Source organism: Sus scrofa, chromosome 1, assembly GCF_000003025.6.
Source record: "Sus scrofa isolate TJ Tabasco breed Duroc chromosome 1, Sscrofa11.1, whole genome shotgun sequence".
Classification (NCBI taxonomy): Eukaryota; Metazoa; Chordata; class Mammalia; order Artiodactyla; family Suidae; genus Sus; species Sus scrofa.
Window position 1 is genome coordinate 95,676,532 of NC_010443.5, and position 14,218 is coordinate 95,690,749.

The following is a 14,218-nucleotide window of genomic DNA, read 5'->3' on the forward strand; positions in this document are numbered from 1 at the left end:
TCTGTTTATATATATATATGTATATATGTATATGTATATATATGTATATGTATATGTGTATGTATATATATATAGAGAGAGAGAGAACATGTATTTTATCCTTTCAGAATTATATCCATTAAGCTCCCTTAACAATCTTTTTTAGTTTTCGGCAAGCACAATGGCATGCTCTTTGGAGAAAAGAAGGAGTTTGATAAAAGTGAAACTACAACCTCATCCTCATGAAAGCAGGGGAACAACCACAAGATTGAGAAATGGGAACCCATGGAATCCAGAGACCTATAGCCAATGAAGGAACCACTAGGACTATGCAAAATCACCACTGAATAAGTAGGCCTTTACCTAGATCACTTTTTACCATCTATCCAAATTTTCCCTCTCATCTGCTCTTCAATTTGTCATTTACTGAACTTTGACCATGAGCCAGGCATCACATTAAGAGAACATAGACATGACTGAAATATGAGGCCTGCCTAGAGGAGCTCATAGGTAAGGGACAAGGGGGAATGCAAACCAATACTTTCATTTTGCTACTGTGTAACAAGGGCCCTAATGAATATGTACCAAATAGTACAAGTGACAGAAGAGGGAAGACTGCTGGAGGCACTTAGCTGGCTACACTTTCTTCACAAGTCCTCCTTGGGGGGTGGAGGGGGTGTTGGGTTGTGGGATGGAAATCCTGTGAAATTGGATTGTGATGATCATTATACAACTACAGATGTGATTAAAAAAAAGTCCTCCTTGACTATTTCAGCTCACTTTTACTGCCCCCTGTTCAAATTCCCAGACCAGGAATAATCCCTACGCTATTTCCAGGTCACTGATCCACTGCAAATATTGTCAGATTTGATCTTTTCCATAAGCCCTGAAAGCAGCCTCAGATGATCCTCAATCCAGTGCTCCTTGCAGCCCCAAAGTCAGATGAATTGAAGTTTTTCTGCTATAAAACCTGACACTTCAGAGTTCCTGCTGCAGCACAGAGGGTTAATGATCTGGCTTGTTTCTGTGGAAGCACAGATGCGATCCCCACCCTGGCACAGTGGGTTAAGGATCCAGCATTGCTGCCACTTTGGCATAGGTCACAGCTGCAGCTTGGATTCAATCCCTGCCCTAAGAATATCCATATGCCATGGGGGCAGCAAAAAAGAGGGGGTGGGGGGAGGCTGACACTTAAATATCTTGCTCATTTTTACCACAGATGTCGCTCACAGCCTCTCGACTGAATTATAAATGCCTTGAAAGGAACCATATTATTAGATCCAGAGGAGATCTTACAGAATATCTAATACAATCCCATGCACTTTATAGAGGAGGAAAGTGACACCAAAAAAGGTCTTGATTAATATCACCACTGGCTACGAGGAAGCTTGGACCTGAAGACCCAGGTGTCTGGACTCTCATCCCAGTCTCTATTTCCCATATAGCTCTCAGCTTCCAGCCCATTCCAGTATATGTTATGGGCTGATTTGTGCCCCCCACAACCCTCCCAAATATACTGAAGTCTAACCCCAGGAGTAACTCAGAGTATGACTTTATTTGGAACTTGGGTCCCTGCAGATATGATCAGTTGAGGTTACACTGAATTTGGAGGGACCCTTAATCCAATATAAAGATGCTCTGAAGTCATGGGAGAAGAGTGCCACATGATGATAGAAGAAGAGATGGAGAAGTTCCCATTGTGGCTCAGTGATTAACAAACCCAACTAGCATCCATGAGGATTCAGTGTTGCCATGAGCTGTGGTATAGGTCAGAGATGGGGCTCGGATCTGGAGTTGCTATGGCTATGGCCAGCAGCTGTCAGCAGTTTCAAACCAAGAAACCCCAAGGATTGGCAGCAGCACTGGAAATTAAGAAAAAGAAGACATGGAACAGACTCTCTCCTAGAGCCCATGAGAGCACAATCCTGTAGATCTTGATTTTGGACCTTTGGCCTTGAGAACTATGAGAGAATAAATTTCTTCTTCTTCCTATTCTTCTTCTCATTCTCCTTCTCCTTCTTCTTTTTTGCTGTGTAGGGCCACATTTGCAGCATACGGAAGTTCCTAGGCTAGGGGTTGAATCGGAGCTATAGCTGCCAGCCTACACCACAGCCACAGCAGCATGGGATCTGAGCTGTGTCTCCGACCTACCCTGCAGCTCACAGCAATGCCGGATCCTTAACCCAATGAATGAGGCCAGGGATCAAATCCAAATCCTTATGGATCCCAGTAGGATTCATTATCGCCAAGCCACGACGGGAACTCCCAAGAGAATAAATTTCTGTTGTCTTAAGCTTGTCAGTTTGTGGCAATGTGCTACAGCAGCCTGAGGAAACACATATAGTACATAATGGCTTGACTGCAACTTGACCACAAGGTGCTAATGACTAAGGGAATCTGTTACTCCCACCTGGGCAATCTGCCATTCTCTCTCTCTTTTTTTTAAACCCTCACCCACGGCATGTGGAAGTTTCCAGGCCAGGGATGGAACCTGTGTCATGCAGTGACCTGAGCCGCTGCAATGACAATGCCGGGTCCTTAACCCGCAGAGCCACCAGTGAGTATCCCAGAAGGAAAGCTGTAACCAGGATGGGTTGACTTCTCCCTACAAAGGAACAATGGGAGTACAGGAGCTTATGGGAAAAGCACTGGCTCTGGGGATCCCCCAGTCCATCGGTGGAGCCACTAACCTGCAAGCATAAAGGGATTCCACAAGCACACGTCTCTCCTCCCTACTCAGGATCATGTGGCAACACACAATTAAAAGAGCTGATCTGGCCACCAAATCCCTGGCAAAAAACCTCCTTTCAGAGAATATATCCAGCCTTCTTAGGAAATTATTAAAGTGGAAAAATCATTAGACATGGGGACAAAAAGTCTTGCATCTACTACTTACTCCTTTTGTAATTTGGGCAGGTAATTTAAACCTTCAGTCAACCTCAGCTTTCTCATTGGTAAAATGGAGCTAATATATATTCCCTACCTACCTTCTAGTCTTAATATAACAACAATTTGGGTTCTTTGGGTTGGGGGGGTTGTTTTTGTCTTTTGTCTTTTTAGGGCCGTGCCCGCCCATGGCATATGGAGGTTCCCAGGCTAGGGGTTTAATCGGAGCTACAGCTGCTGGCCTAAATCACAGCCACAGCAACACCAGATCTGAGCCACATCTGCGACCTGGCTGCACCACTGCTCATGGCAACTCCAGATCCTTAACCCACTGATTGAGGCCAGGAGTAGAACCCACAACCTCATGGTCCCTAGTCGGATTCGCTTCTGCTGCGCCATGATGGGAACTCCATATCAATATTTATAATGGGCACCATTTACCCACCACGTATCATGTATCAGGTACTGTACTAAGCAGCTGTAGTTAAAAGCACAGATTCCAGGGGCCACCTTTCCTAGGCCTGAAACCAGAGCTATCCCTTACTACCTATCTGATTTTAGGTAAGTTACCTAACCTCTCTGAACCTCATTTCCTTCAATTATAAAATAAGGATAAGGGAGATCCCGTCGTGGCTCAGTGGTTAACGAATCCGACAAGAACCATGAGGTTGCAGGTTCAATCCCTGGCCTCAGTCAGTGGGTTAAGGATCCAGAGTTGCCGTGAGCTGCGGTATAGGTCACAGACGCGGCTTGGATCCCAAGTTGCTGTGGCTGTGGCATAGGCTGGCAGCTACGGCTCTGATTAGGCCTTTAGCCTGGAACCTCCATATGCTGCGGGTGTGGTCCTAGAAAAGACAAAAAATAAAATTAAATTAAATTAAATTAAAATAAAATAAGGATATAAAACTTGCCATACAGGGTTATTATGGGAATTAAATGACATAATATATGCAAATCACAGGATAGCTTGTATCCAGTAAGCCTTTGATAAATGGCAGCTATTAATATAATTATATATATAAATATAATTAATATAGTCTCATTAGCTACCCTCTGCAGTATGATTATCCTCATTTTTTAATATTTCTTATTTCCTGCTCATATCAGGAGCTCAGTATGTAATGTCTAACACCACCTGGGGTTCCAGGGGCAGGAGAGTCCATGGGTTTGGGCTACCAGTGATAAGAGAGGCTCATTTTAATTGTTAACTAGTGAAAGACATCAGGCTGGAGTGCTATGCAGAATGCTTCTTTTTGTTTTGTTTTGTTTTGTTTTTTGTCTTTTTAGGGCCACACCTGCGGCATATGGAGGTTCCCAGGCTAGGGGTTGAATCAGAGCTGTTGCTGCCAGCCTACGCCAGAGTCACAGCAACACCAAATCCAAACTGTATCTGTGACCTACACCACAGCTCACAGCAACACCGGATCCTCAACCCACTGAACGAGGCCAGGGATCGAACCCGTTAAGCAACCTCACAGTTCCTAGTCGGATTCATTTCCTCTGCATCACAACGGGAACTCCCTGAATGCTTCTTTTAAAGAAAAAAAAAAATCAGAAGAGGAAAGAAAAATTGGACCTGGAGCTGGAAGGATGGGGAGAATTTACTTTGATGAGAAAGGAGGATATTCCAGGTGAGGAAATAATGGAGTAAAGACACAGAGGCAGGAACATGCAAAGCTTGGTCACTAATAAACCTGTCGGGCTGGAACAGATAGAATGGGTGTGTTGAGGGAGAACATGAAACAGAAAGAAAGGGGAAGAAGAGAATATCTCCGTGCTGGGAACAAGCTCCTCCTTCCAGAAAGTCAACTCCCCTTCTGCCCACAGTCCATGAGTCATCAACACCTGGTCTGTGTGAGATGCTTCTGGAGCTGTTATGGACTCTGTCACTTTCTAGGTTCCTGTGGGAAATCACTTATCCAATCTCGTTTAAAAAGTTACACTTTCTTAAAAAAAAAATAGGCAACAAAAAATAAATAAATAAATAAATAAACAGTTAACACTTTCAGAGTTCCCGTTGTAGCTCAGTGGGTTAAGAACCCCACTCATCTCCATAAGGACCTGGGTTCCATCCCTGGCCTCACTCAGTGGGTTAAGGACCTGGTGATGCCACCAGCTGCAGGTAGGTTGCAGCTGTGAATCAGATCTGGTATAGCTATGGCTGTGGTGTGGGCCGGCAGCTACAGCTATGATTCGACCCCTAGCCTGGGAACCTCCATGTGCCGCAGGTGCAGCCCTAAAAAAGAAAAAAAAAGCCACACTTTCATGCAAAGACAGAATGGAAATAATAATACTTTATGTAGTTGGTGCATGTCAAAGAGAATATTTCAAAGGGATGTGTAAACCTCGACATTACTGTAATAAAGATCCTGAGACAAAGCTCTGACTGAACACAGCACCTAACAAGTGCTCAATATGTGGTTGTTTGTGCTACTGTTCAGAGGTTGGTTGTGGTTGTCATCATCCATTTCATCTTTGCAGAAGGTGAAGTAGGCGAATTTACTGTTTCCTGATGGATTTTTTGTTACTGTTTTGTTCCTTACTTGCTGTGTTACAGTAAGTTGCCCAGAACTTATTGGGGACTGCTCAGCTACAGAGCACATACAGACAGGGCCCAGGGATCAGCAGTACCAGTGCAAGAAAGGTGGCCTTCCACCTGTTCTAGAGCAGCATGTGACGCTACACCTCACCCTGAGTGATTGTTCTGTCCCACCTCAAATGGGCATAGATGGGTTTACTGCAATCCATCTGGGATGGAAAGAATGCTTTCTAGTTTCTGTAACGGAGATAAACCATGCGGGGTGCAGGGGGATGGAGGGGCACAGTCCTTGATCCATCTGGAGGGGGTGGGGAAGGGAGGTTCCCTGGGAAGTGCAGTATCTCCCCTTTAACCTCCCTGCCCTGGGCAGATTGAGCTGCCAGAAATTCCAGAAAGGCCCATAATGGACTCCAATACTCTGGGGTGTGGAGGGAGAGGGCAGGTCCTAAAACTGCTACACATCATAAAAATGTTATAAGTGAATGCAATGACCTTTGATGACCAAAAATAATAAATAATACATGACGGATTGCTGTTATATTTGCCCAGGGCTTGTGTGTAGTTCTCCTCTAGTCCATAGAAATGCAAATATGTCAGGGTACCATCTCAAATTTATGGCAGCTCAGTAGAATAATGCTCAAGACCCAAGAAAGGTATTTCAGCAATATCAGACTATGGCCCAGACTCAGCCAACTGAGTGCCAGGTCCCACAAGCACCCCACACCCACAACAGCAAAAAGAAAGGCTGGATCTCTGCCGCCAAACCTGAAGAGGACTGCACTTCCACACATAAGTCAACCCTGAACAGGACACATGCCCTCAGTGGAGCAGCCTCCTTCAGGCAAGTACACCAGCAGGAAAGGAGCCCAAAGCCAGGCAGGCCACTTACACAGGGGCCTGCCTCAGTTCCCACACTCAGAGCATACATATCTGACCCTCTGACCTGATGCCAGCAGATTCTTCCCCCAAATCAGAGAACATGAGACTGGTTTCTTTTGCTATGAAGCTCCTGCAGAAAAATGACAGTATACTAGAAATATAGTATAAATATTTAAGAATCTTTCATTTGGGAGTTCCCATTCTGATGAAGTAGGTTAGGGATCTGACGCAGTATCTGTGAGGATGCGGGTTTGATCCCTAGCCTCAATCAGTGGGTTAAGGATCTGGCACTGCAGGGAGCTGCAGCATAGATTGCAGTTCCAGCTCTAATTTGACTCCTGGCCCAAGGAACTTCCATATGCTGCAAGTGCAGCCCCATTAAAAAAAAAAAAAAAAGTCTTGGAGTTCCCATTGTGGTGCAGCAGAAACGAATCCAACTCGTCTCCCTGAGTATGCAGGTTCAATCCCTGGCCTTGCTCAGTGGGCCAGGGATCCAGGATTGCTATGAGCTGTGGTGTAGATCACAGACATGGCTTGGATCCCAGGTTGCTGTGGCTGTGGTGTAGGCTGGCAGCTGTAGCTCCCATTTGACCCCAGGCCTGGGATTGTCCATATGCTGCGGGTACAACCCTAAAAAGTAAAACCAAAAAAAAAAAAAAAAAAAACTTTAATTTTCATGTATTTCCTCCTTTTCCCATATATTTTTGTGAAACATTTTAAAAGTGGGATCTTAGCTTTTCAGTTTTGTTTGGACTTGTAATTCAAACTGTAGGTCATGGCCCACTTGCAAACTATAAATTAATTCAATGAGTTATGACCAGCAGGGGGTTTTTGTTTTTGTTTTTGGGGGCCACAACCAAGGATATAGAAGTTCCAAAACGAGGGATCAAATCCCAGCCAAAGCTACAACCTATACCACTGCAGTGGCAACACCACACCCTTAACCCACTGTGTCACAGTGGGACTCCCTGACCAGCAGTTTTTAAATAAGTGGAATTGAATAAAATAATAGCGTAGTAATGTCTTCTTAAACTATTGTTTTATGCATATATGTACTGGGTGGCAGTGTAAAATGAATTTCTTACTGAGGGTTACATTCAAAAAAATGGAGATACCACTGATTTTTTTTTTTTTTTTTTTTGCCATTTCTTGGGCCGCTCCTGCGGCATATGGAGGTTCCCAGGCTAGGGGTCCAATCGGAGCTGTAGCCGCCAGCCTACGTCAGAGCCACAGCAACTCAGGATCCGAGCCGCATCTGCGACCTACACCACAGCTCACGGCAACGCCAGATCATTAACCCACTGAGCAAGGGCAGGGACTGAACCGCAACCTCATGGTTCCTAGTCGGATTCGTTAACCACTGCGCCACGATGGGAACTCCCATCACTGATTTACATTATCATCCCCATTCTGTCAGGGGATGTACCTTCTGCCTGGGTAGCAGAAGCTTTGGCCATTCGCCAATATCTCCTTTACGGATATATAGCAAAGCTATTTCACTCCCAAGGAGAAAATTTATAAAAGCCCTAACTGGAGAAGAAACTTGTCACCTATGTCAGTGAACTGGGGTAGAAGAGGGAGGTGGTCCCTCAACGGAGGAGGTGCAGCAACCAGCTCTATGGTGCCTGATAGCAGATAGACCTCTCTCTGTCTGCCCCTCCTGAGACCCACAATGCAACAGTGCTTAGCTCCCCTGGACCTCTGAGACAGTTCCAGGAGAGAGGAGCAACCAGTATGAGTTTGATGTTACCTCATGTTCTCTTGAGTAGAAAATAAAGAGATTTGACTGAAAGCACTTTGATGTCTGTGTCTCCAAGTTGCAAATCTCTCACTCATTGCCTTACAAACAGAATCTGTTCATCAATTTGGGATCCTGGCAACAATCCAGATCTTTGGCTAAAAATCCCCCTAAAGCACTCTTTATCCAGAATTACTGGGAAGTGGAGTATTCCAGGCTAATAATAATAGTATTCCACAAAACTAACTTACCCCATTAAATAGAGGGTTTTTCTTTTGTCTTGTTTTGTTTTGTTTTTTTGCTTTTTACGGCCGCATTTGCGGCATATGGAAGTTCCCAGGCTAGGGGTCAAATCAGAGCTGCAGCTCCAGCCTATGTCACAGTCACAGCAAAGCTAGATCCAAGCCACATCTGTGCCCTACACCGCAGCTTGCAGCAATGCTGGATCCTTAACCCACTGAGCAAAGCCTGCATCTGCACAGACACTTAAGTCGGGTTCTTAACCTGCTGAGCTACAACAGGAACTCCAAATACAGAATTTGTTTTAATCTTGAAAGAAAGGGACGATACAGGGAGGGGAGGGGATGGGAAGGAAGGGGAGGGGCTGGAATCTTCTAAGCCATGCCACAGTCTCCCCCTGCCCCCTGATTCTGACCACCCTCTGGAGGGCCATGACCTGCCCCTGCGTCTTCCTACTGCTCCCTCAGCTCAGTGGTCTCTGAACCAGGCTCTGCCTCCCTGTCACTGCACAGACCCAGCTTGACATCCCCCCATAGATATCTAGATGTTCCTCCACTGATCAAAGCCTCCTCAGCCTCAAGTTGAGGGACTCTTCAAGGATCTCCTTCTCCATGAAGCTGCCCCTCTTTTGCCAGACAACCACAATCTCGCCTCTCCCGAGGTCTTTCAGTATCATGTTATCACATGACTTAGTATTTTATTTTATTTTGTTTGCTCCTTCATCCATAAATCTTCTCTCTCAAACAGGTTTCAAAGAGCTTTGGGACAAAGCTAGTATTTAATTATTGTGTATTTTCCATAATGTACAGCAGCGGGTCTTGTGAACCACTAAAAACAAATAAAACCATACCAAGGGTACAGCCCTAAAAAGACACGAAAAACCCGGAAAACTGTCGTTGTCGGTGTGGGAGCGTTTTATCCACGCACTGTCTTCAGAGAGAAACAGCATGTACCTTTCTTTTAAAAAGTCTTCAAACTCTTTGCAGTTCTTGCGGCCATTGTTGAGATGCTGGATGATGGTGTCGTAGCCAATGGTGCTGAGGATGTCTGAACTCTGGTGAGAAAAACAACATTGCGTCAGAGGGGGGCATAGCAGTGACAGCAGCCCTGAGTCCTGAAGCCTGAACAGGGCAGGACATGGGCAAGCCGGCCATAGGGAGTTTCTGAAACACCTCCACGGTACGTGTGACCAAAAAGGACAAAACAGAAGAAGTTCAGAGCGCATGTAGCTATAGAAAAGTTTTTAAAATTATGTAACTAAAGGGCCACAACACAGGAAGGAAGTGACAGAGAATGGAGAGGCACATGGCTGAGGGAGCTGGCAGGGCTCAGGGCCCCTCCCTGGGTCCCTACCATGCCCTGACCAGGCCAGGCAGGGAGCAGGAACTAAGCCCTGCTTCAGCCCCCTGCAAAAATGACCCTTCATCCTGCCAGGGAAACTCATTCATGTCACTGGTCCATTTTAACCAGGGCTACCCAGTTTTTCATCATGTCCTCCAACTTGTCACAGAGCTTGACCCCAACCTCTCTTCCACAGTCAAGAAGCCTGATCTGAGGGTCAAGGGCATCGATGAGCCAGACTGCAGGAAAGGGAGAGAGGGGCCGGCATTCCATGGTAGTAAGAAGGGAGCCCAGTAGCCAGCAGCCTCCTCACCATCTGGCCCCAATTTGAGGGAAAGGAATTTTTTTAATTTTAAATTAGCCATTGATTCCTATTTTATTCTACTCTGTGCTCTGGGGTTGGAGGAAGCTGCCTAAGACTCCCAAAGCATCCCAGATGCAGTATATTTCAAAATCAGGGAGTTTCCTTGTGCCACCATGGGTTAAGGGTCTGGCATTGCCACTGCTGTGGTGCAGGTTCAATCCCTGGCCCAGGAACTTCCACATACTGTGGGTGTGGCCAAATAGATAGATAAATAAATAAATAAAAAATCAAAGTCCCCCTAGGTCCCCAAGTGAATAAACCAGCAGCTGTAAAGAATAACCCCTAAAGTATCCCCTAGCGCAGCTAGTTTTCTGGTTTCTACCCCCTGAGCGCATGTAATAGATGGTCTAATCCAGATTCCATTCCCTTAGGGACGTTGATTAGGCTTCCTCTGGGGGACTCCTGGGGAGCTCTGAACTCACCCAGCCCCAGCCCAGCCCCCAGTCCAGTGAGGGAGGTATTTCTTTGCCACTGGGTGGGATGGGGGCTTCCTGAAGATGCCTCTCTGCCCAGCCCCTGACACTGGACAAGCACAACTTCTCTCTTGCATTTGCTGCTGCTCGTCCTGGCCTGGCTGAGCAGATGGGGTTGCCCAAAAGACCCAGCAGAACCAAGTCCTGAGGCGGATTTCAATGTGGATCTAGAAACTTCCCTGGCCATAACTCACAGAGCATTTCAAAAAATGGATTATTATAAGCATAATAAATTTGAGAGTTCCCACTGTGGCTCAGCAGTGATGAACCCAACTAGTATCCATGAGGATGTGGGTTCAATCCCTGGCCTCGCTCGGTGGGTTAAGGATCTGGCATTGCTGTGAGCTGTGTTGCAGACATGGCTCAGACATGGCTCAGATCCCGCATTGCTATGGCTGTGGCATAGGCCGGGAGATGTAGCTCCTATCTGACCCCAGCCTGGGAACTTCCATATGCTGCAAGTGCAGCCCTTAAAATAATAATAATAAGTATAATAAATTTTACACATGGGCATACGAATCAATCTAAGTTAGAAATACACCTAACTTTATAGGTTCTGGCTATTGTTTGAGCATAGGTTTAGGTTTCAGAAGCCTAAGAAAATAGCCTCTACCAAAGCCTCATTCTCCGCCTCCCACACACTCTTCTGTCTCAGCAGAATAGACTTCTGCGTCCTGAAATGCAGTGCTCAGCAGTAACTCAGTGGATGCCTCCTGAATCCAAATCCAGCCCTGCAACCCCAAGGTTTCTGGATACCTTCTCTGAGCAACCCTAACGCTCCCTCTCAGACTGCTCAGCTTCTGAATTTGCTGTTTGCGATCCCCCACGTGAGTAGCCTTGCTGTCCTCACTCTACTGCAAGGGCCTGCAGCTTCTCTCAAGTCTTGAAACACTCCTGCACACACACACATACACCCCAAAAATTATGCACACCAAAGTCCTAGAGTAAAATTCTGTGGGGTGAAAATGGCTGTTGTGCTCCCAGCCAGATGCAATAGAAAAGAAGGATAAAAACAAAGACTCCTGCGTGAATGAGAGAATGAATGGGTACAAAAGGTCAATGTTGGTTTGTAGACAGAGGGCTTTGGTCTTCCCAGAGAAGTACACTCGGGTTCTCTGTTTTATGATACTTGTTTGGAAATAGTAGTTTCCTTATTCTTAATTAAGGAAGGGTGCGGACACTCTGAGCTGGGCAGGGAGGGTGGAGCTAGACCAGGGTTTCCTGAAAACAAACCAAATCACCAGGCCTCCTAGCCAGAATTGCTTAAAAAACCAGAATTGCTGCTTCAGATGCATGACTGGACTCCAACGTCAAGAAATGAAAGGAAACCTCTAAGAGGAAACAAAGTGTGCCCATGGTCAAGTGGTGGGTATCTGGCCTGGAAACTCCTTCCTATGCTGCTCACATATCCTGCTTCACTGAGCCCTGACTTCTCTCCCCTAGCTTTTCCCATGCTGGTCTCTCCCCTATCCACCAAATGGGCAATGTGCACGTCTACCCCAGGACCTTTGCATGTACTTTTCCCCAAGTGGAAATGGTAGCTTCTCCTCTTCACATAAACCCTACCTCTGCTTCAGGGCTGATTCGAAGCCCAAGTCCTCTCTGAAGTCCTCTTCAAATAATTTTTCCTATAATCTCCTCTCCCTCTTCTGAACACCTAGAATGTTTCATGCTGATTCCTTTCATTGGCTCTTATTATATATTAATTTGTGTTAGCATCTTTTTGAAAATCAGTTAACTTCATAAAGCATATCTGGATTATACGCAACCTTTGTCACCCACAATAGCTTCCATTAATGATAATGATGCTTAAGAAATGTCTTAATTGTATGCCACCTACAGACAAGGTATTTAAAAGGTCACAAGCCTAGCATAGGATGGAGTTCTTGGAGTCAGTAAAAGACACAGACATAAAATAAATGTGTACACATAAGAAAATTAGAGACTAAATCAGAATATAAGATTACATTAAGAAAATATATAATGAATGAGGAAGAAAAGAGAAAATAGGCTAGGGCCATCAGAAAAGAGAAGAAATAAGATTTAAATTGAGTCTTTTAAAATGACTGAGATTCACATGAGAAATCAGAAGATATTTCCAACCAATTAATACCAAAGAAAACACATCAAAATTTTTGAGATGCAGCAAAACATTGTTTATAAGGAAATTTGTAGCTCCAAGTGTTAACATTAGAAAAGAAAAAAAAGGTTGTAAAATTAATGATCTAAGCTTCACTTTACGGAACTACGGAAAGAACCAAAAAAAAAAAAAAACCAAAAAAAGAAAATTAATGAAACCAAAAGTTAGTCCCCTGAAAAGTTTAATAAAATCAGTAAATCCATACATGGGTTGATCAAAAAACAAGAGAGACAGAAAGAAAAAATACAAATTATCAATGTCCTCAAGCTGACAAAGGGCATCTACAGAAACCTACAGCTAACAACTTAACAATGAAAGACTGAACACTCTTCTCCTATAAGGAGGAAATAAAGCTAAAGAAGCAAAAATAATTTAAAATGTACATGTCAAAAGGAAGTGGGGCATTCTTGCTGTGGTACATGCAACAGGATAGGCAGTGTCTCTGTAGCGCCAGGATGCAGGTTTGATTCCCAGCCAGGCATAGTGAGTTAAAATGATCAGCACTGCAGCAGCTGTGGGTATAGATCACAACTGCAACTCAGATCTGATCCTTGGCCTGGGAACTCCACTTGCCTCAGGGCAGCCAAAAAAGGAAACGTAAATAAATAATAAAAATAAAATTAAAAATTTTAAGAAAAGGAACTAGCAAAACTGCCTTTAGGAGTTCCCTGGTGGCACAGCAGATTAAGGATCTGTGGCTCAGGTTGCTCTTTTGGTGTAGGTTTGATCCCTGGCCAAAGAACTTATGCATGTCACACAAGCACAGCCAAAATTAAAACAAAACAAAAAAAAAAAAAAATCCTGCCTTTATCTGCAGACAACACAATTGTGTACATAGAAAATCCTAAGAAATTTACTCAAAAAAAATCACTAGAACTAATAAAGTAACAAGACTGCAGGGCACAAGGTCAGTACACAAAAATCAATTATAATTCTATAGGGAGTTCCCGTCGTGGCTCAGTGGTTAACGAATCCAACTAGGAACGATGAGGTTGCATATTCGATCCCTGGCCTTTCTCAGTAGGTTAAGGATCCAGCGTTGCTGTGAGCTGTGGTGTAGGTCGCAGACGCAGCTTGGATCCTACATTGCTGTGGTTGTGGCGTAGGCCGGCAGCTACAGCTCCAATTAGACCCCTAGCCTGGGAACCTTCATATGCCACAGGAGCAGCCCTAGAAAAGGCAAAAAGACAAAATATATATGTATATATATATATATAATTCTATATACCAGCAGCAAAAGAAAATTAAACATCATTCACATGGCATAAAAGATATAAAATATTAAATAATAAATGCTTAAAAGTTTACACAAAATTTCTTCACTAAACATTACAATGCACTGCTGAAAGAAATAAAAATTAAGGCAGACATACACCATGTTTGTGGACTGAAAGAGTAAATACTGTTAAAATATCAATTATCTCCAAATTGATCTAGAGATTCAATACAATCCCATCAAAATCCTAAAAGTCTTCTCTATAGAAATATGCCAGTTACCCTAAAATTTATAGAATTAAAGGGCCTAAAAGAGACAAAACAATTTTTTTCAAAACAATTTTTTTTTAAAGAAGAAAGAGCTGACTTTAAAACTTGCTAGGAACTTATAATAATCAAAAAAGTAAAGTACTGGGGAGTTCCC

At 44.3% G+C, this 14,218-nt stretch overlaps 1 protein-coding gene across 1 annotated transcript in view; it reads right to left on the minus strand.

The window, feature by feature from the left end:
• The window catches only part of PSTPIP2 (proline-serine-threonine phosphatase interacting protein 2), a 96,372-nt gene that overhangs the window by 45,076 nt on the left and 37,078 nt on the right, over positions 1–14,218 (minus strand). The window contains exon 2 of the mRNA XM_021092533.1: positions 9,215–9,315. Within this exon, the coding sequence (XP_020948192.1) occupies positions 9,215–9,315 (101 nt within the window). The remainder of the gene's footprint in view (positions 1–9,214; positions 9,316–14,218) is intronic.